This window comes from Myotis brandtii, unplaced genomic scaffold, assembly GCF_000412655.1.
Source record: "Myotis brandtii unplaced genomic scaffold, ASM41265v1 scaffold506, whole genome shotgun sequence".
NCBI lineage: Eukaryota > Metazoa > Chordata > Mammalia > Chiroptera > Vespertilionidae > Myotis > Myotis brandtii.
The window spans coordinates 2729148-2755349 of record NW_005369287.1 but is presented as its reverse complement, the minus strand read 5'-3'; the positions used below and the strand labels follow the sequence as shown (position 1 = coordinate 2755349).

Sequence of the window (26202 nt, the reverse complement as noted above, 5' to 3'; positions counted from 1 at the left end):
AAACAACCCTCCTCCTTTCTGGTCAAGATGCCGTCATCATACTCATTGCACCTGAGGATTTTTTTAAAAAGGCAGCAAGCTAGTCTTTCAGTTGTTAGATATTTCTGGCGTCAAGGGCCATATAAAAAGAGCTCTACCACGTGGCGGACATAACTGAGGCCGATAGTTCCTTACTCTCCAGAAGCCTTGGCCCTGGAGCTCATTGCTGCCAGGACTCCCACAACAGCAAGTCGACAGAACTAATGGGACAGGGGCCCTTCAAAGCCCCGGTTATACCTCAGTGTCAGAAAGAGAGGGACAGGAAGCTGAGATACCCTCCATACCCACCGTAGGGTGTCCCACTGCCATTCTCGGCTCCGCTGCCTGCAGCCTGCTGCTGCCCTTGCAGCAGTGAGCTGCCCGGCTGCTCCTGACAGACATAGATGGTTAAGCGGGGCCTAACCGACCTGCAATCACAAGATGCCACTCATGAGCCAAGGAGAGAAAGCTGCCTCACCACATGTACAAATGACAACTACAGGAATCTAAGTTCTATTTCCTTATGAGAACTTTACAATGTTATTTCATTATACAAAATAAATTACTAATAAAAATATAAAAACACACACCTCACACCAACTATCACAGGTGGTCTAATCTGATGATCCAGACTCTAAACCACTGAGATGGTCTGTCAGATGCTGGTAAATTTAAGTTCCAAGATTAAGTCAGCAATTTAAAATCAGTAAGATTCAGTTTTAATGGAATTCTCACACAAGTCTAGAAATAGCAATGATAGTATATGAATCTAAAAAGCCAGCAGTTTACGGTTCTTTCATTTTAATTCACAATCAGAAGTTTACATTTTTAATAACTGTTTAGTAGTAGTCATATGACCTTGAAAACCATAGATTCTGTATAGCTCACCTAAATGAGAAGTTTGTTTTCTTGGCAACAAACCCAGTCGTCTTCAAGAAATCAGTACTGCCCATGTGCATTTCTACCAGTCTTACAGTCTATCTGCCCTCATCAGTGCCTGCATCAAATCTGGGCCTGCCCTGAAGGTGTACACAAAACAGTCTTCTTGTGAGCGCGACGCTGCCCAGGCTCGACAGCGCACACAGGCACACGCCAACCCAGTGTGGAAACCCATTCTGCCCCGGTCCCCACACAAGGAAAGGTACATAAGACATTCCTTTTAAACACAGTATTTTACCTTGACTTCAGTGAATTATACAGCCGAATTCCATCGGCTGCACCACAAATTTGTACTAAATCTTCCTTTGTCAGTTTTAATAAGTCGGCACCTGGAGAACAGCATAAAGAGATTCCTCTCAAAGAAATGGAAAAAGAACTAGCAGATTGGCAGCTTTATGACATCTGTCTTCACACAGTTAGATGTCCTTCAAAACCATCACAGGTCTCCTGTATATACATAAGAATAGACACACACAGAGACACACACACACAATCATCACAGGTCTCCTGTGTATACATAAAGAATAGACACACACAGACACACACACACAACCATCACAGGTCTCCTGTGTATACATAAAGAATAGACACACACACAGACACACACACACAACCATCACAGGTCTCCTGTGTATACAATATACACAACATAAGACAACACACATACACACACACCTGTTTCTCAGAGCCAAAGAAAGTGCTGGCTCTTCCATGTCCTGTATGAAGAAGGAGCTTAGAAGCCCAGAGGCCGATAAATCAGAACAATGAGCAGGGCCCGAAAGGAGTGTCTGTTCCAACACAGGATTTCACCATTTGCATTATTCTGGCTGTGTGGTTATTGCGTGGATAAACATGATTCTGACCTCAGATAATTTACCTTGAGATCACCCAGACCAATCTTTTATTTTACAAAAAAAAAGAAAACGTAAGTCCAGAGTTTTGGGAACTTGCCTAAAGTAACATGAACTGGAAGGACACCTAGGTGTAGGCAGGCCTCTCTCTGCACCAAGCAATGTCAAGTCAAGCATTCTGTAACCAGCAGCCAGTGTTAATACGGAAGCATGGCACAGAAACAGTAATAAACCGTAAGATTCCCCACAAAGACTTGGTAAGTGTAAACGACATTATCTAAATTTGCTGTAAACTACAACAGAAAAGGGGAGAGGGAGAGGCTGAGAATAAGATTGATCAGTAAAGCTAGTCATTTCTGAAGCTGGAGATGGTTACATGAGTCCATCATTTCTTCTACTTTTTTAAAAAAATATATTTTATTGATTTTTTACAGAGAGGAAGGGTGAGGGATAGAGAGTTAGAAACATCGATGAGAGAGAAACATCGATCAGTTGCCTCCTGCACATCTCCCACTGGGGATGTGCCCGCAACCCAGGTACATGCCCTTGACCGGAATTGAACCTGGGACCCTTCAGTCCGCAGGCCGACGCTCTATCCACTGAGCCAAACCGGTTTCGGCCATTTCTTCTACTTTTTATGTGTGAATGTATCCCGTAATCTTTGGGGTTTTTTTTCGCCCCTTTTATTAACACTCAAGATGTAGTTTACTGGGAGAAATGAGATGCCCTCTGGGATTAAGGCATGGCTTCCATGACAAATATCCACTTACTTATGCGGCTAGATAATGGGGTTATCTTTCTTTTTTTGAGGGCTTGAATGTGAGAACCTAATAACTTTACAAGTTTGTAAAAGAAATAAAGCACTTCTTGTGAGGCACTAGCATTGATGGAGTCAGTTAAACAAAGACAGGCTCTCTCATCTCTCTACTGGGACCAACTACACACCTCTGAAAACAAGGCTCCCAGTTGTGACCAGAGACAGTGTGTGCACATCCTTAACCCTCCACAGAACTGGACAGATACTCATGTGCACAGCCCTCTACAAAATGTGAATGTCCAGGAGGCTCAGAGCAGGAACTCAATCTCCTCCTCACCATTCTATTGTTGGGAAGCTCACAGGGCAAAGGCCAGAGGCCAAGCCACGTGGTCATTGGTCAGAGTAGAAAGAGCTTAGTACTCTCTAGATGGAAATATGTACCTATCTAATCTAACAGGCATAACCTAGGCCTTCCCTCAGCTCCAACGGTTAGAGTTTTTGTGCTGGTTTTACTCATCTGTCGTCTTCTTTTTAAAAATATGTTTTTATTGATTTCAGAGAGGAAGGGAGAGAGAGAAAGAAAAATCAACGATGGGAGAGAATCATTGATTGGCTGCCTCCTGCATGCCCTCTACTGGGGATCAAGGCCAAAACCCGGTATGTGCCTTTGACTGAAATTGAACCTGGGACCCTTCAGTCTGCTGGTCAACGCTCTATCCCAGCCGTGGGCAAACTACGGCCCGCTTGAAATGAATAAAACTAAAAAAAAAAAAAAAAAGACCGTACCCTTTTATGTAATGATGTTTACTTTGAATTTATATTAGTTCACACAAACACTCCATCCATGCTTTTGTTCCGGCCCTCCGGTCCAGTTTAAGAACCCATTGTGGCCCTCGAGTCAAAAAGTTTGCCCACCCCTGCTCTATCCACTGAGCAAAACCAGCTAGGGCCACCTGTCTTCTTTATGGGAGTTTAAGATGTGTTTCCCTCTCACACACTGAAATTTTTAAATTTCCAGTTTCTGCTCAATCATAGAAATGTGGCTGGTAGCACATGACTTTCATCCAGTACTTTCGAGAGACAAAAAGCTACATGTGAATGACTAATCATCATAAGCATAGCAGGAAATGGCCCATACAAAAGGAAGCCATGTTCTTTGTGAAATCAAGCTTTCCTCTCGGCCAGGTATGTGCACACGTTCTGTCCTCTTAAAAGGCTCAAGCTGCATGTTTATAACCACAGCACTGTGGGCACTTTCCTGTGGCCCAGTGTTTCTCAGGACATGTTGGTCAGTGTTTTGTAGGAAAAGGGTCCCAGGGCCAAATATGTTTGGGAAAAATCTCCCACCTGGTGTATCTATTATTGTCCCTCTAAACAGTTTTCTCCTGTTGCACAGCTTAATCCCTGTTAAAACCCCAGTAAATATTCTCTTCGCTTACTATGCAAGACTACACTTAAGTACTATAAAAACCATCCCTGAGCAGTTCATGCCATGCAATACTACACAGCAACAAAGAGGAGCAAACTACTGATACACACAACCACCTGGAGAGACATTACACTGAGTGAAAAGAAAGCCAATCTCAACAGGTCACATACTGTATGATTCCATTTATATAACATTCTTAAAATGACAAAATCATAGCGACAGAGAACAGATTAATGGTTGCCAGGGATTAGGGATGGGGGGTGGGGGTTTAGGGCTGCATAAGGGAAATCCTTGTGATGGCGTACCTCTCATCATATCTTCAGTGGTGGTTATGCAAATCTATGCATGTGATATATGACACAGAACTATATATACACAGTGCACCAATGTCAATTTCATGATCTGGATATTGTACTGTAATTATGTGAGTGAATGGTACCCTGGACCATCTCTGTACTATCTTTGCAACTTACTGTAAAGAAAAAATTATTTCAAAATAAAAAATTAAATGAAAAAACTGCATAGAACTATATGTGCCTGTACACAAAATGAGGGCACACAGAACTGGTGAGGAAGTAGACTGTACTGATGTCAGTTTCATAATTTTGATAGTGTACAACAGGTGTGCAAAGTATTACCTCTGGGGGGAACTGGGTGATAGGAACACGGGACTTCCCGGAATGTGTTTTAACAACATCTTATGAATTTATAATTATTTCAACATTTAAAAAAATAAGGCTAACGGAAAGTACAGAGACAAAATATACACATGTGTACACATGTACATGTGTATACACACACACACAAACATACCTGAAAAATTGGAAAACAGTCTTGTGTAGGAAGAAAATCTGTTTTTGAGCAGCCACTGCTGTGTTTCCTGGGTGGTGGCTGAAGGCTGAAGTTGCTATTAACAAAGAAAATGAATATAAATAGAAGAAACTATTCAAACCTATAAAAACTGAACCCAGGCCTCTAAGCATGCTATAAAGAACATTGACACAAAACAGAAATCCTCCAAGTCTGAGGTAAAAGAACACCCAAGGAGCACTCAGTGACCCAACCACTTACTCAAGCCTCTGTCAGAGCCTTAAAAATACAGGCCCCCGAAAGCATGTGATAGTTCGAGGAACAAGACACTTACTTCACTAGAGGTTTGCAAAACTCCATCTCCCTGATGATTTGGGGAAGAAGAATTGCTGGGGAAAAGGGAGAGGGGAAGGAAAAGATGGTTATGGTTATTATTTATATAAAATCAAGACATTAAAGGCTATTAAAATTAAGTAAACTTAAAAAAAATACTGTGTGAGAGCAATATAAATTTGCAATAAAAATGTTGGCACAGCCCTAACCGGTTTGGCTCAGTGGATAGAGTGTCGGCCTGCGGACTGAAGGGCCCAGTTTCGATTCCTGTCAAGGGCATGTACCTTGGTTGTGGGCACATCCCTAGTAGGGGGTGTGCAGGAGGCAGCTGATCGAAGTTTCTCTCTCATCGATGTTTCTAACTCTCTATCCCTCTCCCTTCCTCTCTTTAAAAAATCAATAAAATATATATTAAAAAAAAATGTTGGCACAGCCCTTGCTTGTTTGGCCTGTGAAGGGTCCCAGGTTCAATTCCAGTTAAGGGCACATGCCCAGGTTGTGGGCTTGATCCCCAATGGGGGGCAGACAGGAGGAAGCCGATCGATGATTCTCTCTCATCATTGATCTTTCTATCTCTCCCTCTCCCATGAATGTTGGCACAATTGGTCAGGGGTGAATATGATGAGATTAAGACAGAAGACTTTAATTTTTGCCTTTTCTTTCTCCATCTGTGATAGTAAAAGATTCTAGTTCTATGAAATAAAAGGGCTCCAATTATCTCCAAGTTAACAAGAAAATGAAGGACACTCATTCATTTTAGTTGGGGGGAAAATATGAGAAATCAAGAAAGATAAACAATTGAAAGTAGCTGCAAAAAAAAAAATCTACTTCAAGAAAACAATGAGCTATAAGGAGTGGTATGATAATCCTAAATCAAAATGATATCCCTTTTAATACATTTATCCATTATTAGAGGGCAGAATTCAAGAGAACAAAGAAACAATAGCATACCACTATCCTTTTGTTTCTAAGGTAAAAGGAAAATGAGAACCAACTGCACAGCGGATGCAGCCCCCTCCCTGGTCTGGCTCTGACTCCTTTCTTAGCACTCGTACGGAAGTTTTACTTAGGTTTATTATGTTGATTGTTCAGCATCCTCCTCTATCCACTGGAACTTAAACTCCTCAGAGAGGAATTTGTCTATCATTTAAATGTCACAGCACCCGGAACAGTGCTGGGTGCACAGTGGGCTCTCAGAAATAGCCACTTAATTAGTGAGTACATCAATTCACAGCGTATCTCTAATATCATAATTGTTTTCTAAGATGATTCAGGCTGGACTTGACCGAAAGAAGAGCCCCCTACATGGCAACATGCTGGTCTCCTGGTCTCTGAGCCCAAGATTGTTTTTCTACTTTTAAAGCACAATAACTTAAAAGGCTGCCTCATCAGCTTTTCCATCTCAGGGGAAAAGCATGCTTGTGTCCCCTCAAAATCGTATATTGAACCCTTATCCACAGTGTGACAGATAGTATTAGGAGGTGGGGCCTAAACCTGCTATCAACAGGGAAGTTCTGATCTGATCTGACTGTCACTATTCCTTCAGCCAACCCCTAAGAATGCAACGTCTCCTCGGGACATCACTGCAGCACTTCGAGAAGCCTGATACACAGCTCCCGCTCCTACCCGCTACACACGAGACTCAGATTTGCACATCAAGGCCAAAGAGTAGAACAAAGCCCACCATTCCCATTTCTAAAGCCACTTAAGTTCTTTAAGGGTAAAGAGTTATTTAAAAAAAAAAGTGTATCTATTAGGAGGAGAAGAAATGGAGCAGAGAAATAACCCTTGTGTAGTATGGTGAGCATTAAATTAAAGACAAATGTACTTTATAATGATTGCAATCTTAACTTATTGATTCATAGTTTCACCTTAAAATCTCATTGTTCTTTCTCTGTCCATGAACCTCATTAATGTTCTTTTTATCTCACAAAGAATATATCTTGAAATGCGCCCCCTTCTACAACTTCCATAGTGTGTGAGTGTGTGAGGCACAAAGGGCCAGGAGGAAAAGGCGGGCAGGTGAAGAAAAGTGATTTCCCCCTGAAATGGAGGAGGCTATTTCCCATGACCACATGCGTCAGATAAACAAATGGAAAGGTAGCTGTAAATTGAGAGAAAGGGAAACAAAGGAGCATGAGCATCAGTCAGCTTTAGGCACACGAGACACAAAGCAGATACCTGTCTGGGACGCTGCAGGTGCTCTGCTGTGGGGAGGTGAAAGTGGGCGCTGTGGAGGGACTGTTATTCACATAGGCTGTGGTGGTGTCAGGCCACGGAGAACACTAAGGATAGAAACAAAAATAAATTAATAATATGCTTTTAAAGGGTGTGGAAGAATACTTTGTATTTCACAATCTAGTCTGGCCAAACAAGATTATAAAACACAAGACACCTGACACTCATCAAGCAACGGCATGGGAACATATATTTCCTTCTATGTGGCAAGGAAAAATTTCACCTGCTATATGTGTCTAGATACTGATTAATTTTAGGGAAGCCCAGAAGTGATGATAGCAGCAAAACGTCATTATTTTAAATGTATATTTATATACAATTTGCTGTCAAGAACTTTTTGCCTCCCTCTTTATCAATTCTCCAAAAGGTGCTTATCAAGGTTTAAGAATAGCAGAGGCAAGAAAGGATTCATAAGCAACATCTGACATCACACGGTGACCAAGACAGTGCCTGTCCTACCTAGTGCTCCTTCTGCCCTCACCAGTACCCACCTGCTTCCTTCATTTCTCTAGGATTAATAATCCCCAAGTAAGCTGAGACCATTCCAGTACCAAAAACACCTGTGTATGGTACTGCCTATACCTACTTATCCACATGTGTTTATTTCTTGTATTTTCTGGACAAGGCATAGTGAACTAAAGTATTTTTCAGCTCTAGACACAATTCTGACCAAAGATAGCGCACAGCTACAAAGACACATCAACGTGAAAAGCATGCTGACAGGCCAGCAAGGTGTCAAGTAAAAGTCTTCAAGCCTGAGCTATGGAGGGAATCCCATCACTCACCCCACATACTCTTCCTAAAACTAATCTGCCTGAGGATGCCCCTGGTTTCAAAGGTCCCCTTTCATAGTCACTCTTCTCCTACTTTTCACAAAAAAGGCTTCAGATCTCATGATGGCTACCCATGGGGTATAAGATTCTCCCAAATCAAAGCAAAAAAAAAAAAAAAAAAGATTTAGGGTAGATACTAAGAAAGTACATGACTCTAAAAATGGGGAGTTAGAGGATACGAGGGGATAAATGGTTTTAGAAGGAGACTTGACTTGGGGTGGTAAAAACACAATATAGTGTATACAGATGATGTGTTGTGGAATTATGCACCTGAAACCTATATAATTTTATTAGTCACCCCACTAAGTTCAATAAAAAAAAAAAGTCTGTGGGTTAATAAATATTACTTCTTTTGCCCCTCAAAAACAAACACAAATTTTTAAAAAAATTCTTCTCTGTGTTTCTGGTAGCTTCCAATTATTTGCTTTCAAAACAATTCTGGAGGATCTACCATCAGCTGACACAGTATTGAAATAATCTATTAGGGTCATATAAAATCCATCACTGGGATATTTGGCAGATAACGCAAAAGGAATTTTAAGACCTGAAAGACACTGCCGAAAGGAAAATGAATATCTAAATAAACTTTTTCTTATCTATAAAAAAATCTAGAATTAGGTTCTGTTCTGAGATGTATTTCCAATCACACTTCTATTTTTATATTTAAAAAATTCTCATCAAAATCTGTATGGCCCTGCCTGGTTTGGCTCAGTGGTTCGAGTGTCATCCCACGCACCGAAGGGTCTTGGATTAGATTCCTAGTTGGGGCACATTTGGAAGGCAACTGATCAATGTTTCTCACATCAAGATCTCTCTCTCTCTTTCTCTCTAGAATCAATGAAAAAAACACACATATCCTTGGATGAGGATTAACAAAAATAATTTCTATGATTTGTTGTTTTGATAAGTTGGTACCAATAATAAAGTTTAAATTTTTCAACTGACTGAAGAGCCTATGGTCACAGGAAATTTTAAAAATTAAATTTCTTTCTCTCTCTCTCTCTCTCTTTATATATGTAAGTTTCATGAACTTTTAAAATGAACAATGGTGGGTGTCAAATTGCTATGGTAGTGGAGTCCACAGAATACACTTCAAAAAGCAATGTAAATTATCTTAAATTTTAAATGCAAACACTCATTACGTCAGAAAATGGTCTCTTTTTGCAATGATTTAAATGTATGATGAAAACTTTCAGATGTCAACCTAAAAATGTGGAAAGGAGTATATTCTTTCTTAAAAATTCTTTGACGATGGAAGAGTCATGACCACTAGTGTGAAGGAGCTAAAAGGCTGTGCAGCACTCTGGGGCAGAAAGGAAGCCTCTCCAATGGTTACAAGAGCTTAAAGCAACTGACAGCCATCAGAAGTATTGATACAAGGAAAATAAAACAGAAACCCCGAATCTTATTATTTACAACTGCCCATCATGTATCGCTTCAAAAATGGGGAAAATGATGCACTTATTGTTTCTACTACTATTAACTTTCAAAAAACAAAAACAAAAAAAACCTCACACAACAAGGCCCATTCTTTTACTTTCCACCTTACAAAGTAGTTACCTCCTCAGCTTATAAAGTTTGAGGAACCTAAGAGCATGTGAGCCAACGGACAGATCAAATAACTATGGGTATGCCATGCTCATAGCCATCTCCACTACCCAGAAGATCTTCTTGCTACACCGTCCTCCTCAGATACTAAATACCACCATTAGCAAGGATAACAGCAAAATAATATAAACCTTTTAATGTCAAGCCTCCCAAAATCTGCCTTGTAATTTTTGCCAGCTGTCTACCGAGGAAATGAAGCCATCAAAAGATTCAGGTTAGTATGGCAGCGCAGTGACAGCGACACCAAATTGCCTGAAACTTCATAAACATCTCTATTTTCACTTACATATCTAGACTCTTAGCAGCAGAGAAGTAGAGCTGTTAATAGCTGACATCTAAAACTTGCCCAATAAATGAGACTCGATTCACCCAGCAGTAGAAAACTAGTGTTCAATGAAAGCTGGTTTTATGGCGAAGCCTCTACTTTTAGAAAAGAACGGATTCCAAGTTCTATAATGGCCACCGAGCACCAACACCTGCCTGCCTGTGTTTCATAGATTTCTCTAGCAGTCTCAACCCAGAAGGGTAAAGGCTACCAAGGAATATTTTCAGTTTCTTCTACCTGGTCATTCTGCCCTATGTTTAAAAGTAAGCAAAGGTGCAGGGCCTGTGTTCCTGAAGGCAACCTGTAATCCATTACCTGGCCTGCACGCTTATAGTCACGGCTCTGGTGCACTGGGAACAGAGCCCCTCCTCAGGGGGACTAGAAAATGACGACCCACCTGAGACTGCAGAAATCAGCAGCCCTGATTTGAGCCAATAAAATACAGCTCAGAGGCAAAGAAAGAGACACACCAAGTAAGGGTTTTGTTGTGCAGTAGCTCTTAGGAACCAACCACAGTGCCTCCATTCCACGTGGGACCATTTCCCACAGCACCTTTTAACTTTAACAGATGAGTCTGGATATCACTCTACCGACAGCCAACTGCAGCTATCCAACACTAAGAAAAATGTTGCCTTCTTCTGCAGGCACCTGAAACAATGAAATGTTGCAGACTTTCTTTTTAAAACAGGTTTCCAAGAAGAGCTCTAACCACCCTTAGGAATACCAAAGCAAATGCAGCCCGGGGCAGCAAGCAACACACACAAGGAAGATGTGAAATCCCAGGCCAATGAACTGCTGACGTTTTGCATACTTTAGACTTGAGTCATTAATAATTTAACAATAATTCTACCATCTTCAGATTAGCTCTGGGCTCGAATAGATTTAATTTATTAATTATGAGAACCCACTCCTTTTAATTAGTGAAGTAGTTTTTTTAAAAAGTGGAAAGTGATTCGAGTTATCGGGATCCCCCCCTCCCCCCCCAAAAAATTTAAGAACCACTTGTGATTCTTCAGCTGGGAAATCAGAAGAGGCTAAAACAAAATCGGATGGAGTATATAGTTGTTCCATACAACCTTTGACTGGCATTAAAAAAACCAGTTAAAATGCAACAAGTGTGCTCACCATCCTTTCAGATTTATTGTACAGAGAAGCATTTAAAACATTTTCAGTCAATGCTTTTAACTTGGAAATGATGTTCTAGTGATTGTGCTTGTGACTTTTGTAGTCTACAAATAATTAGACACGTTTAAGAGTGAAAAATTCCATTTTTGGCACCTTGATAGGATGAACACTGTAATGATAGTGTAGCCATTAATACAGCTATATAAGAAAAGGTTTAATGCTCTGTGTTTACATTTACTGTGGATATATATCTGATCTAGATTGTTAGATGGAGAGTTGTGTCATAAAGGAAGAATTTGCTACTCAAGCAGAGAAAGCTCATATTCAGCCAAAAATCTCCTGGCTGTATGTTGGGGGGATCCGGATCTGAATATAGCAAGGTGCACTGCTCTGGCCTGAAGCACAAGTTCATGATGCAATGCAAGTTCACAGTGCACTGCAGAGAGGAACACTGATGCGGTCAAGGCCATTTTCCTACCAGTGCTGCCAAACAGGCTTTTAAAAGCACAGACACACATTCTTACACTACATGCAGGGAAATGTGACACAAAGTATTGCATATGTTAATGTCAAGCTTGCTGCCATCATTTCTCTAAATAGCCATGAAATTTTCTTATCAGTTATACACATGAGGAAGCAAAACCCTTTAAAATTAAACAAAAATGATAACTATTTTACTAAAGAATGTATTTTTAATTAATTTCAGTGCTCTTAAAGGAAGTGTGTGTGCCGAGGAGGGAGGGAGAGAAAGGGAAGGAGACAGGGAGGGAACACATTTCTGAGTGTCGTTTTTCCCTCCAAAACCACCCAATAAGGTCAACTTTGTTTTTAAAGTGTTAGATTTAGGAAATTTTCCTCAGCGAGGAACAAACAGAAAGCAAGAAGTCTAAACAAAAGCAAATTAAATCAAGACAAGGACATCAAAAACAAATTTGGCTTTACTTTTCAGTGGAAGTAGGTCCTATATCTAACACTGCACAAGGTTTCTTGCACAATGAAAGGAGAAGCAGAAGTCCCTTACACTGCCTCGCTTTGCCAGAGAATCACCGTAGTCTGCTGGCAAAGTCCGCTTGCTGGACTTTTTCTGCTCATGTTCAACTGCATCTTCAATTATAGGCTCAAGCCTCATCTGGACAAACACCAAAGATTGGGATCAATGTCTTTTCATTATACAAAGAAAGATCCAATACCCTGTTTTATGTCTCTGCAGTCCAATTAAACAATTGCATGATTAGCAGGATTCAAAGTTAAAGAAAATGCAAAACCCCAGCAGTGACAAAAATCAAACTTTCTAGGCCCCGGTTTAATCTCTTGCCAACTTCAAGGTTTTTAAGGTCTGTTTCTAAGACCTGATTGGGATTTCAGCATCTTCATTCAAGATCCCACCCAGGAAACTAATCCATTAAAATCCCAGAATTTAAATAATATATTTCCCCCACAAATTTCACAAAGAATATATGTCAAACTACCCCCCAACCTTCCCCAACCCCTTCTTGGCAAAACTCATCCTTATAAATAGTGCTAATATTCAAACCTCTGCTTCTCTCCAGACACCAAAATGCTGCTCTGCATTACCTCTGTGAGGATTGTGGTATCATAGGATGGCTGATACTTTTCTTTTTCGTGAGCAGTTCTCTTCTCCATCTTCTCTCGGTCAGTTTTTTGCTTCCGGTCTGCACCTTTAGGCTGAAAAACAAAGTAGATTACTTTGTCCACCAGGTTACAAACAACTTTATAAGCAAAACTGGGCCTTCATTACTGGAAGCCTGGTTTCCATCTCTTACCTTAAAAACTTTGATTTGGCAGCTAGCTGAGTGCAGATGATCTGTATATTCTCCATTTTCATTCTGCTTAAAGGTGTCAACCTGGATCCTGAAAGGCACTCCCTTTTCGCCTCCATGCTTCCGTGGAGTAAATTCTGTGCTGATGCAGTGCACCTGGACAATTGGAGATGGATTCAAAGTACCATCCACTGGTTTGTCCCTCTGGACGCCCTGTCACCGCTATAAATGTAAGGCCCTTTAAAACAAACTCCCACATCTTAGCCAGGTGTCTGTTATGAATTTCTCTGATTGTTGTTAATATATGGTTTTCCTTTCACAAAGCCAGCTGAGCCTTTCTGAACTTTCTGGGAATGAGCTCTTCCCCGATTCCAATGCCTCTCCTCTAAGGAAGAACTTGCTCTGACTGTGGGTACAGCAGTACAGAGGCTTCCTGCCTACTTCCCCTACCTCCACTCCAGACTGCATACTGCTCTCAGGCCCAGCTAAGCCTTGCATGTGGCTCAATCCACAGCAACCTTGAGCTCATCATTCAAAGCTTCCACTGTTGCCCTCTACTGCAAAATACCAATCATCTTACTGTTATTCCAACCTCCATCAACTTGGAATACTTTTGCCTGGGGAACTTCCACAGCCCAGAAAGCCTACCACTTGTCTTACCTGTAGCCATCTAAACCAGCGGTTCTCAACCTGTGGGGGGTCGAACAACCCTTTCAAAGGGGTCGCCTAAATACATCTTGCATATCAGATATTTACATTACGATTCATAACAGTAGCAAAATTACAGTTATGAAGTAGCAACAAAAATAATTTTATGGTTGGGGGTCACCAAAACATGAGAAACTGTATTAAAGGGTCGCGGCATTAGGAAGGTTGAGAACCACTGATAAACTCTTCTGTCAACCCTTCCAAAAGTCCTAAGGGCAATACTCATCTTCCATCACTCTGTATCCTCTCCTAATACCACCATGGAGACAGCGTTAGGATACTTCACAGGATCAGTAAACAGGTCTTGGTCATTTCTGACTGATACACATCCTGTCTTCTAGTGACTCTCAAAGTGAAAACTGATCTCTGCAGGATACTGTGCACAACCTGAGATATAAGGCCAGCTCCTACCTCTCTTTCACTCACTGTACATCTAGTTATCCTGTTAGACAAACAGTGTGAGAAATTATTCAATGAATACAAACCATGTTCCTAGTGACTACTAATTGGTGGGAGATAGTATTTGCCAGACCACAAAAATTCAAAATACCAAAGATTCTCTACTGTTCACAAAAACTACAGTCTACATAGGCTGGTCAGCAATTAAGCAGTATGTTTTTTCTACGTAAGATTATCTACTCAGTATATATATATATATTTTTAAATATACTTTTATTGACTTCAGAGAGAAAGGGAGAGGGAGAGAAAGATAGAAACATCAATGATGCGAGAGAATCATTGATTGGCTGCCTCCTGCACACCCCCCACTGGGGATTGAGCCCACAAACCAGACATGTGCCCTTGACCAGAATCGAACCTGGGACCCTTCAATCCGCAGGCCGACGCTCTATCCACTGAGCCAAACCAGCTAGGGCCCTACTCAGTATTTTTAATCTTTCCACTTACAAATCTGAACATCCTGGGTATTAGAATTACCATGGGTTTTATGGTATATATTTTTTATGAATATATTTTAAACTTCATCTCTTAAAGATACAAACTGAGTCCTTATGGTTGACATGAAATGCCTGAGAGTTGCTTTAAAGTATTCCATCAATAACTTAAAAGGGGGAAACTACTAATAACTGTTGAAGAAAGGTGATGAGTACACAGAGAATTCATTCTTATTATTCTTTTTTGTGATTTGAAAATTTCAGTATTAGAATGTTGCTAACAGAGAATCTTAAAACAGTACACTTTTTTCCGCCACATCTTTTATTTATTTATTTTTAATATATTTTATTGATTTTTTTATAGAGAGGAAGGGAGAGGGACAGAGAGCTAGAAACATCGATGAGAAACATCGATCAGCCGCCTCCCGCACACCCCCCACTGGGGATGTGCCCGCAACCAAGGCACATGCCCTTGACCGGAATCGAACCTGGGACCCCTCAGTCCGCAGGCCGACGCTCTATCCACTGAGCCAAACCGGTCAGGGTGGCCACATCTTTTAAAATAGCAGCTTTGGTTCCAGAGAAATGCATCTTATGAAAAATGGAAGTTTTGATTACTGTTACTACCAGTGGTAAAAGTAACATTTAAATAATGCTTCACACGTCAACTTGCCTTCACATGTGTTAGTCTATAATAACGGATTTAGTATATTAACTCCAATATTTTAAAAAAAGACACTGCCAGATAGTTTACAAATAAGCTTTTAAAGACATTTATATCATGCATCAAGAATTCAACCTCAAAAAAAAAAATTCAACCTCATCCATGACCTTCTAAAAATGACGAGGCTAGTATATGTCTAATAAAGTAAAAAAATCCAAACCTGAATGAAAGCAGATGTGCGTTTTGCAGGGTCCCACAGAAATTCAACCGCATTTAACTGGCTGGGATTTGTCCTTGTGTCAATTATTCCCACAGACATTGGAATATCTGTATTTTAAAAAGAAGTTACATATAAACTCACTACTAAGAATAATTTAAAAGCTCACAGCTTACTCTAATTATGTTTTAGTGAAAATGTTATACCTCTATGCTGCACTTTGTTCTTCCATGTTCTCTGTGGTCAATCATTTCAACATCAAAACCCACCTAATGAGTATCAGACTTTCTCCCACCATGGTTTCTTTTTCATTTTAATCAGAATATGATGGATAGTACCCAAAGGAGAATTAAATGAATGGTTTCCAACTCATAATATTACTGGCTCAGGGTCTTTCAGTTTCATCAAAACTCTACAGCTGGTCCTCACACAACATGGGTGGGAACTGCACAGGTCCACTTATGTGTAGAGTTTTTCAATAAATACTGTAAGTGTATTTTTCCTTAGGATTTTCTTTTCTCTTGCTTAAGATCTCAGTATATAATACACATAACATACAAAATATGTGTTAATTGACTATTTATATTATCTGTAAAGCTTCCGATCAACAGCAGGTTATTAATAATTCCATTTTTGGGGAGTCTAGCTATGTGCAAATTTTTCACTGCATGGGGGTCAGCCCGTATCTCCCAGCGTTCGTTGTTCAAGGGTCAACATTTTAAACTATAAAACAACTCAAGGCACAGAGAATCCATTCACACCAAAACACTCCACACAATTACACGTGGTGCCAACATGGGTGTAACTAAAATGCTTTTATATCTCTCTCCAAGGTCTTCTGACGGTCACTGTACCTAAATCAAGAAGTCTATCTCCTGGGCGATTCCACTTCCAACCTTCGAGTTGCTGATGCTCTGTATACTGTAGCCGTCTATCATGGAATACGACTCTTATGATGCTCTATGGAATAAGTGGGGGAAATGAGTACTTTAAAAATGTCAATGAGAGAGAAACATCGATCAGCTGCCTCCTGCACACTCCCTACTGGGGATGTGGCCGCAACCAAGGTACACGTCCTTGACCAGAATCGAACCTGGGACCCTTGAGTCCGCAGGCTGACGCTCTATCCACTGAGCCAAACCGGTTAGGGCCCCTCATGTTATTTTTTACTTTTAAAGAGAAACTTAAAATTTTTGTAGTGGTGGTAGGTCTTTGCACACATAGCTGCAAGTAAATTTCATATGGTACATTTCCAAAGGGCTTTCACATTATACCAACCAACAAGTTAGGAGCTTTAAAATAATGAAGTTAAACTTTTTGTAAAAACTCTTGCATCAAAACTGCTTTTTAAAAATCACTGCAATATCTACTAGGAATGTAAAAAGATCGACCTTACCTTTACCAATTTTCCAGTGATCTCAGGCATATCTCCCATTTTCCGATTATCCAGCATCCGAATTTCATAAGACTGACCTATTTTTAAAGAAATTGTGCATCAAAAACAATCCACATAACGAACATTACTATTTAATAAAAAATATTAACTATCTTTCAAAATATACAATTACACAATGTTCATTTGTTAAAAAAGCAAAGTCAGGTTTATTACCTTTTCCCTGCAACCCATACTATCCTTTCCTTCTTACAGTATTATGTAAGACTAAAAAGAATTTGTCAATGTATTTTCATTTTTATCTATTACTCTTACATTAAATTTACATTATACATATATCCATTACCTGAGATCAACTTTTTATAACAGCTTTTCAAATGTATATATAGCCCTAGTCAATTTGGTTCAGTGGATAGAGCATTGGCCTGCAGACTAAAAGATCCTGGGTTCGATTCCGGTCAAGGGCATGTGCCCAGGTTGTGGGCTTGATCCCCGGTATTGTTAAAATTAATTTAAAGGCAAGCACTTGTAAGGACTGGGCATTCAAATGTATTTTAAGTTCATGTGGTCTAAGTTTAATCTTTAGTAAATAAAATCTAGCCTAAGCTAAATTTGTTGATTAAAAAAAACAAAACATAGAGTCAGGACCATCAATATTACTGTCTTCCACCACCACATTTTGTCTCACTGGAAGGCCTTCAGGAGCAATAACACACGTGGAGCTGTCCTCTCCTATGACAACATACTTCTGGAACACCCCCTGAAGGACCTGCCTGAGGCTCTTCTTGAGGTGTCACTCTTTACAGAAATATATCCATGTGCTTTTTCATTTCTTTTTTCACCAGAGATCTGTTTGTACGCAGATAGTGCACCATGAATATTCCTCTCCATTAATGAAAGCCCTTCACTGTTGGGGTCCATGTTTTCAAACTTTTAAAGGAATTTGTTGAGGTCTGCATAAGCTTCTGCTAAACCCTTCACTGTGCCATTTTCATGGGAGTTCTTTTCCTGCAGTTTCCTTCTCTTGCCTCTTCTTCAGCTATGCATTCCTGTTCCAACAACTCATTAATCAATTTCTCAGGAATCACCTCTAAGAGCTCCTCAATGTCATCCTCATCCACACCCAAGTTAAAGTTGTTTGCCATCTCAACCACAGCCTTGTTGATCTTTGCAACCTCGTCTTTGGAAAATCCTTTAAAGTAATAAAAAACTTATTGAGTTTCTTCTTCCAGGTGCCATTCATATCTCCTTGGTAACATCACCCACCCCAAGCAAGGTTCTTGCTGCAGTCATAGATATTGCAATCCTCCAGAACTGCATCAATTGTAGCAATAGCCTAGAAAAAGATCCTCTGCAGGTACTAGGTCTTAAAAGGTGCCGTAACTCCTTCCTTCTTTGTTTGGAGCAAAAAAGTAGTGTTTGGAAGGAAATACGACTTTGATATTGGGATGAAGATCACTAAAAGGAGAATGCCTAGAGTATTATCAACAAAAAGTAAAATCTTGAAAGGTATGTTATTTTCCAAATAGTACTTCTCCATTTTGCTGGCTTAGCAATGCAGGCCAGCATCTTAGAAGAGGTGGGTCATCCACGACTTCTATTGCTCCTGCAGTACACTAAAGTGTGTGCTTACTGACAGGCCCAGGACGCTGGGGATCTCACTGGGCCAGATCACGAAGGGTGTGAGTTTGTAGCCTGCAACCTTGCCCCTAAAACAGACTTATCCCTAAAGCCTGGCAATGATTTGGCTTCCTTATGGATGAAAGTTCTTTCAGGCATCCGTTTTCAGAGTATGAAGGTTTTATCCAAAGTGAATATTTGCTCTAGCAAGTAATTTTCCTCCACAACCAGTTTTACCTAGAATTTTCAAAAATTTTTCAGCTACCTTCTCATCAGCACTTGCAGACTCAACACTCACTTTCACATCTATAATAATAAAAGCGTAATATAATTAGACCGGACAGCTGAATGACTTTCCAGATGTCCTTCTGGACGAAGCCGGGGCTGCGAGGGCTGAGCCCCTTGCACAAATTTCGTGTATCGGGCCTCTAGTTATCCCATATAATAAAAGGCGAATATGCAAATAGACTAAACTGCGGAACTGAACCGGTCGCTATGACGTGCAATGACCACCAGGGGGTGCACGTGGAACATGGTGGGTGTCGGCCGTGGTGGGATGGTGGAGGAGGTGAGCAGGGGCGCCAGTTGCTGTCATTGGGACAAGCCTCTGGTGGTTACTAAAAATTCTTTGCTCCCGCATGCTGCGGTCCCGCCCGCCAGCACCGGCCCCACTTGCACCTGCTGCGGACACCAGCACCAGCCCCAATCGCCCCTTAGGGCTTCTCCACCTCTCCCTGCTCCTGAGGGGCGATAGAGGCAGCCGCTGCCACTCGAATCCGCTGATAGCGCCCGTCCCACTCGCACCCACTGCTGGTGCCAGCCCCAATTTATGCGCTGTCAGTGTGTGGGATCAGTAGTTGCGGGAGCAGGGTTGCCGGCAGACAGCGGAACAGGGGCCTCAGAGGATGGGCCAAGACCCACCCCTGTGCCCACCGCAGCCTCGTGGCCCACAGTTCCTTTCAAGGTGCAAGAATTCATGCACTGGGACCCTAGTGTAATATATAATGACTTTTATATCATGTAAATCACCTAGAGCAGTGATGGCGAACCTATGACACGCATGTCATAGGTGACACGCGAACTCATTTTTTTGGTTGATTTTTCTTTGTTAAATGGCATTTAAATATATAAAATAAATATCAAAAATATAAGTCTTTGTTTTACTATGGTTGCAAATATCAAAAAATTTCTGTATGTGACACGGCACCAGAGTTAAGTTAGGGTTTTTCAAAATGCTGACACGCCGAGCTCAAAAGGTTCGTCATCACTGACCTAGAGCAAGCAGTAAATTAAACATCCTAGTCAAGTCCACTTTTTCTTTCAACATTGCAAATAAACTTTTGCTTTGGCTATGATTGTCTGGTGCTGAAGGGATACGCTTCTGTTTCCAGTCTTCAATCCAGGTCATTACAAGTTTCTCCATGTCTGATATAAACCCTTCTGGAATTTTTGTTAGTCTCAGTGCCTTCAATAAAGCAGATCCTTTCATAGCTTCTGTCACGTTGGTTTTGTTTTTCAAGATGGTAGCTATGGTGAAATGAGACATGCCCAACTAATGAGCAATAACCATAACTTATTTTCCACCTTTGTAATCCTTAATTTTATTTTCCTTTCCATACCAATCACTTGATGTGGCCTCTTACTGGCAACATTAGCAGTGGATCTCGTACACAGGGGCCATAATGAACAAAACAATATGAGATTAAATCAAACACAAGAGAAAACGATGTTGTTAGTTAGGAGACACAGTAAACACAAGATGCACGAGGCTGTGGCCAGGGTGACACAATGCACTGTTTTATGCAAACTTTTTTTTAATAAGCAGAAAGAGTACACTAAAATAATGATAAAATCTACAAAAACCAGTAAGTTATTTATTATCATGTACTGTACATAATGTATGTGCTATACTTTTATAGCACTGGCAGCACAGTAGGTGTGTTTACACTAGCATCACCACAAACATGTGAGTAACCCAGTGCACTACAACATCATGACAGCTATGACATCACTAAAATATGGTTATATAGCACTTGATTTTAGTAGGAAAAAAGTGACTGCTTTATTTCCTTCTCATTAGAATAAATGCATAAACTCACATATGGAAGCTTAAGAGGGATGAAACTCATGCTGATGAATGACAACTTCAAATGTCCTATCTCCGTGGTCGGCAAACTATGGCTCGAGAGCCACATGCGGCTCTTTGGCCCCTTGAGTGTGGCTCTTCCTAAGCCTTAGGAGTACCCTAATTAAGTTAATAACAATGTACTACCTATATAGTTTAAGTTTAAAAAATTTGGCTCTCAAAAGAAATTTCAATCGCTGTACTGTTGATATTTGGCTCTGTAGACTAATGAGTTTGCCGACCACTGTCCTATCTAATCCCTTAAAGTGAGCGTATCTTTTTTTGATAAGCCAGCAACATAGCCATTTTAAGTCATCTTCCTTGGTGGAGCTGAACAGTTTGTTTGAATACAAGAAAATCAATTCATGAACAATAAAACTGAATCACAATCTAATTTCTGAAACAGAAAGAGTAAACGGTAAATTATGTCAATACTTAAGTCACACCACTGAAGCTAATGCACAGATGTTACTAAAATGGTGTATACTCTTAAGACCTGTGCACACTACTGTATATAAACTTCAGTAATTTTTTAAAAATCTAAGGTTGACCAAATTGATGTTGAGCAAGCTGATCAACTGCTTTAAGCTTCAGTTTTTAAATCTATAAAAGAAATTAATAAAAATTTTCCTGGGTTATTGTGGAAGATAACACATGTATTATTTAGTACAATGCTTCATACACTGTAAGCATTTAGTAAATGTCAGTCTAACAAATCATCACTATAGATGGTGGACTGCAACTTTTGTCAATATGAACTATCTTTTTCTGGCTTAGTAATAATAGTGATAAATTATCAATATTTTCCCCAGGCCCATGAACAGACACATCCAACACATGCCTTTAAAATGTGTGTGTGTGTGTACTCATTCATCTCAAGGTATGCATGTAACAGAACTTATTGAATCATTCTCCACATAAGAAAATTCAAGTTATTTTCTTTTTTTTATCATTACAAATAAAGCTACAGTGAATATCCTTGCCCCTACATTATTTCTCCTGAGAGGTTTATGTCCAAAACAGATTACCATATAAACTATTACAGTTCTTTCAAATATGACACGCAAGTCTCAAATAACTGAATGCTTACCCAAACACTAATTCAACATTATACTAAATCAATATTAATAACAAAATTAGAGTACGGCTATAGGTGCTATAGATAGAATTACCTGAAATAAAACCTCAGAGATCCTAAACTTGTATATGGAAAGTTAAAAATAAGCTATTCTTTCATATTTCTGAATGTTATCACTAGAGTCTAAAATCTGTAACTCGTTCCAACAGTTTAAGGAATAAAGATTCTACTTAATGACAGATCAATAATTACAATATACTCTTAAGTGAATAGATGTTAATTCCATTAAAAAAAATAGATGTAGCCTGGCCGGTGTGGCTCAATGGTTAAGCATTGACCCAGGAACCAAGAGGTTACCGGTTCAATTCCCGGTCAGGGCACATGCCCAGGTTGTGGGCTCCATTCCCAGTAAGGGGCATGCAGGAGGCAGCCAATCAATGATGCTCCTCTCTCATCATTGATGTTTCTATCTTTACTATCCCTCTCTCTTCCTCTTTCTCTAAAAATCAATTTAAAAAAAACACAAAAAAATATAAATGTACATACAAGGAAATATACCTAAATGTTAATTAGTTATCTTGGTGGGATGCAACTGCAGTCAATCTTCAGCTTTATCCCTTGACATATTTCCCAATTTTTCTACAATGAGTATGTACTATTTTATAACAAAATACCCGTACTAAAAAAAAAAATTTCACATGCTTTCACTTTATGTATCCAACAAATTAATTCCTGCATAACAGAGTATGTTTGTTTACACTGGGAGGTCACACTGGCCTGTGCCCAAACTGCTAAGAGCACCTGAAAAAAATCCCTCATACTTCCCCAAGGTAAATTCTGCCCCCCCCACATCTCTATTCTCCATTCTCCCCACTCTCGCTTTTCTAGCACCAAAATACAATAGTCTCATAAAGCATAAACAAGGTATGTGTAGACAAAATTTGACTATGATTTATTTTAGCCGTAGACTTCATCTTGACACAGCTAATGTCTGTTTTCAGCATGTACATGCTTCATGTCAGAGACCCAGGTTCCTTGCTAGCTGGACTTCTGATTCACTCTCAAGTTCCACATTGAAACCACTGTTACTAAAAATAACTGACATCCTTTCCTACTTGCTCCTTCTTTGGATTTTATCTGAAAAACCATATAATAAATCTTGTTCCACAGACTCTCATTATGCAAATAAGTCTCCACAAACTATAACTTTGTTGGCTCACAACATGTTTCCTACAATTTTTGTGAACTAATGTTATATAACTTAAGGGAAAAAGAAATCTAACTCAAAATGACTTCCAATAATCTAAGCAGTCAAAACTTTCATTTAGGATTCTTGTAAATTCTAACATCAAAATATGACACAACCATACTAACCTTGGTTCAGGTAAGTGAGCGTTTCATCATGCAGTTTTACTGCTGGAGATGTTGCGGCACACATCACATACTGAAAGGGCGGGTTTTTAGTTTCATCATCCAATGGAAGGCTAGAATCTTCCTGCTTGAAAATGGGCAATGCCAAGACATCACTGAAAAGCAAAAAATCAACATTGACCTTATTTTGGGTTTAAAATATATAAAAGCATGTAAAAACATTTAAGGGTAGTTTCTTTTAAAATTTAAGTTTAGAAATGATACACAGAATAAAAGATCAATGCTAATCTGGCTCCCCCAAATGATAATATTAAACCTGTTACCTCTAGTGTAGTTGTGGGGAGAAGGGAAGCAGCTATGATTAGGTAGCTTAAATAAGAAGTATTTAATAGTAAAGTCCATGTTACTGATAGACCAGGCTAAAAATAAAAATTTAAAAAAATTTTTAAAGTAACTTTTTAACAACACTTTAAACTCCGTATCGTGTGTGTGTGTGTGTGTGTGTGTATGTATGTATGTATGTGTGTATATATATATATATATATAGAGAGAGAGAGAGAGAGAGAGAGAGCGCGCGCGCAAGTCAACAGAGTGTAGCCTGTTTCGAAAGGCAGGCACTATTGCTGCCGAAGGTAGGTCACATTAGCACCATGAAATCACAAAGAATCATTTGATTAAAATGGTACTTTACAAAAAGTTTCCTGCAAGGCTTGGCAAGTGCTGAGAGCATAAAGCTTCGTGCTTAGTCTAAAACAATGGCATCTTCTGAGAAGCAAACAGTAGCAGTAAAAACAACTTTTTTTCTCCCAAAAATAACTTGGCGCATTAATTGGGAGGCAAATGGGAGAGGGTGGGGGTGTCTTCTGGGGCACGGTCCATATTCTGTTAACCTGGGAGATTAAACATATGTGGATGTTTGGCTTGCTTTTAATAATTTAAAAAAACAGCTGAGATGTAATTTACATATCATAAAATTCATGCTTTTAAAGTATATAATTCAGTGGGTTTTAGTATATTCAGAGTTGGGCAGTCATCATCACTACTTCCAGAACATTTTCATCATCTCAAAAAGAAATCTCGTACACACTGGCAGTCATCCCTTGTCCCTTTGCCCCTACATACTCCTAACCCCTGGCAACCACTGATCTACTGTCTCTATAGATTTGCCCATACTGGACATTTAATCAAACAGAATCATGTGGTCTTTTTCTTAGTCTGTTTTCAAGGTCCACCCATGTTACAGCACGTATCATTACTTCATTCCTTTTTATGGCTGAATGATATTCCATTGTATGGATATACCATTCTATTTATCCATTCATCAGATGATGGACATCGGGGTTGTTTCCAATATTTGGCTATTATTCATAATGCTGCTGCAAACACTTGTATATGCTTCTGTGTAGACATATGTTTAATCCCCTTGGATATCTATATCTGTATCTATCTAGGAGTAGAATTACTGGGTCATATGGTAACTATGTTTAATTTTTTGAGCAAGTGCCAGAGTGTTTTCCAAAGTGGCTGCACCAGTTCACATTCCTACCATTAGTGTATGAAGTAACTGACATAAGTCACTAAGATGTACATTACATCTTGATAATTTTTCTATATTCATTTTTCAATAAAAAGTAAAATAATAAAGTAGTCAAATGAATACTCTAACACCAATATCAAAGGCTTGTCTGAATTGCTTATTTCCCTTTCTGTTTTCTGCAAGCTGCTCACTAACTCAGGTATTTGGCCCATTTTAAGTAAATTTAATTTACAAACAAAATGTGGAAATAAAATGGGAGGAAAATTCTGCATTCCCTCCTTCTCGGATACATTTCTATTAAATCACTAGACGGATTATTCAGAAACTAAATTACCACTAATTCTACTTCTCTTTTATTTATACCTAAGATTTATGAAAACACTCTTCTGCATACAGTATAACTGAGGAACGCAGTCAGAGATCTCCTCCAGCCCTCCTCTGGAGTTCTCAACACTGAGACCTAGGTAGGGGCTTAGTTCCACTCAAATGGAACAGATACAAAAAATGAAACTTATGAAGACTCAGAGCAGTTGTCTTTATGAAAAACAACCATAGCCACAATGGCTCTACAGTAGATGAAAATATGTATATTCCTATGTCATACATATATGTAAGCATTTAAAATCCTCTTGGCGAGAAAATAAATAAGAATGAAAGCTATGACTTAGAAGTATTAGTTAATTATACTGAAAGGTGACATAGGAAATGCATAATTTTAAGATCCCAATGCTAACTGCGTGGATTGATCATTAAATACATGCCATCAAAATATGACATAAGCCTGGACCGAGTGGCTCAGTGGTTGAGCATTGACCTAAGAACCAGGGGGTCACAGTTTGATCCCTGGTCAGAGCACATGCCCAGGTTGCAAGCTCGATCCACAATGTGGGGTGTGCAGAAGGCAACCGATCAATGATTCCCTCTTATTATTGATGCTTCTATCTCTCTCTCTCTCCCTTCTGCTCTGAAATCAATAAAAAAAAAATTAAAATTAAAAAAGTCCTAACCAGTTTGGCTCAGTGGATAGAGCGTCGGCCTGCGGACTGAAGGGTCCCAGGTTCAATTCCGGTCAAGGGCATGTACATTGGTTGCGGGCACATCCCCAGTAGGGGGTGTGCAGGAGGCAGCTGATCGATGTTTCTCTCTCATCGATGTTTCTAGCTCTCTATCCCTCTCCCTTCCTCTCTGTAAAAATCAGTAAAATATATTTAAATAAATAAATAAAAAGGAAAAGAGATCTCTCTCTCCTCTCCAAGCAACCACACACAGAACAAGCTATGTGAATACACATAGAAGGCAACTGCCTATAAGCCAAGAAAAGAGGCACCAGAATAAAATCTACCTTGCTGGACTTCTCAGCCTCCAGAACTGTAAGAAATAGAAGTCTATCTTTAAAAATAATAATAATATGCCCTGACCAGTTTGGCTCAGTGGATAGAGCATTGGCCTGCGGACTCAAGGGTCAAGGGCATGTACCTTGGTTGCGGGCACATCCCCAGTGGGGAGTGTGCAGGAGGCAGCTGATCGATGTTTCTCTCTCATCGATGTT

General features: G+C 39.8%; 1 protein-coding gene across 1 annotated transcript in view; it reads right to left on the bottom strand.

The window, feature by feature from the left end:
* Positions 1 to 26202, bottom strand: part of UBP1 (upstream binding protein 1 (LBP-1a)) — a 44220-nt gene that overhangs the window by 7690 nt on the left and 10328 nt on the right. The window contains exons 2-13 of the mRNA XM_014548378.1: positions 23120 to 23297; positions 16926 to 17002; positions 16384 to 16489; positions 15533 to 15639; positions 13051 to 13203; positions 12842 to 12952; positions 12288 to 12395; positions 7319 to 7422; positions 5139 to 5193; positions 4808 to 4901; positions 1196 to 1286; positions 328 to 446 (exon numbers count right to left, since the gene is read on the bottom strand). Of these exons, the coding sequence (XP_014403864.1) occupies positions 328 to 446; positions 1196 to 1286; positions 4808 to 4901; positions 5139 to 5193; positions 7319 to 7422; positions 12288 to 12395; positions 12842 to 12952; positions 13051 to 13203; positions 15533 to 15639; positions 16384 to 16489; positions 16926 to 17002; positions 23120 to 23297 (1303 nt within the window). The remainder of the gene's footprint in view (positions 1 to 327; positions 447 to 1195; positions 1287 to 4807; positions 4902 to 5138; positions 5194 to 7318; positions 7423 to 12287; positions 12396 to 12841; positions 12953 to 13050; positions 13204 to 15532; positions 15640 to 16383; positions 16490 to 16925; positions 17003 to 23119; positions 23298 to 26202) is intronic.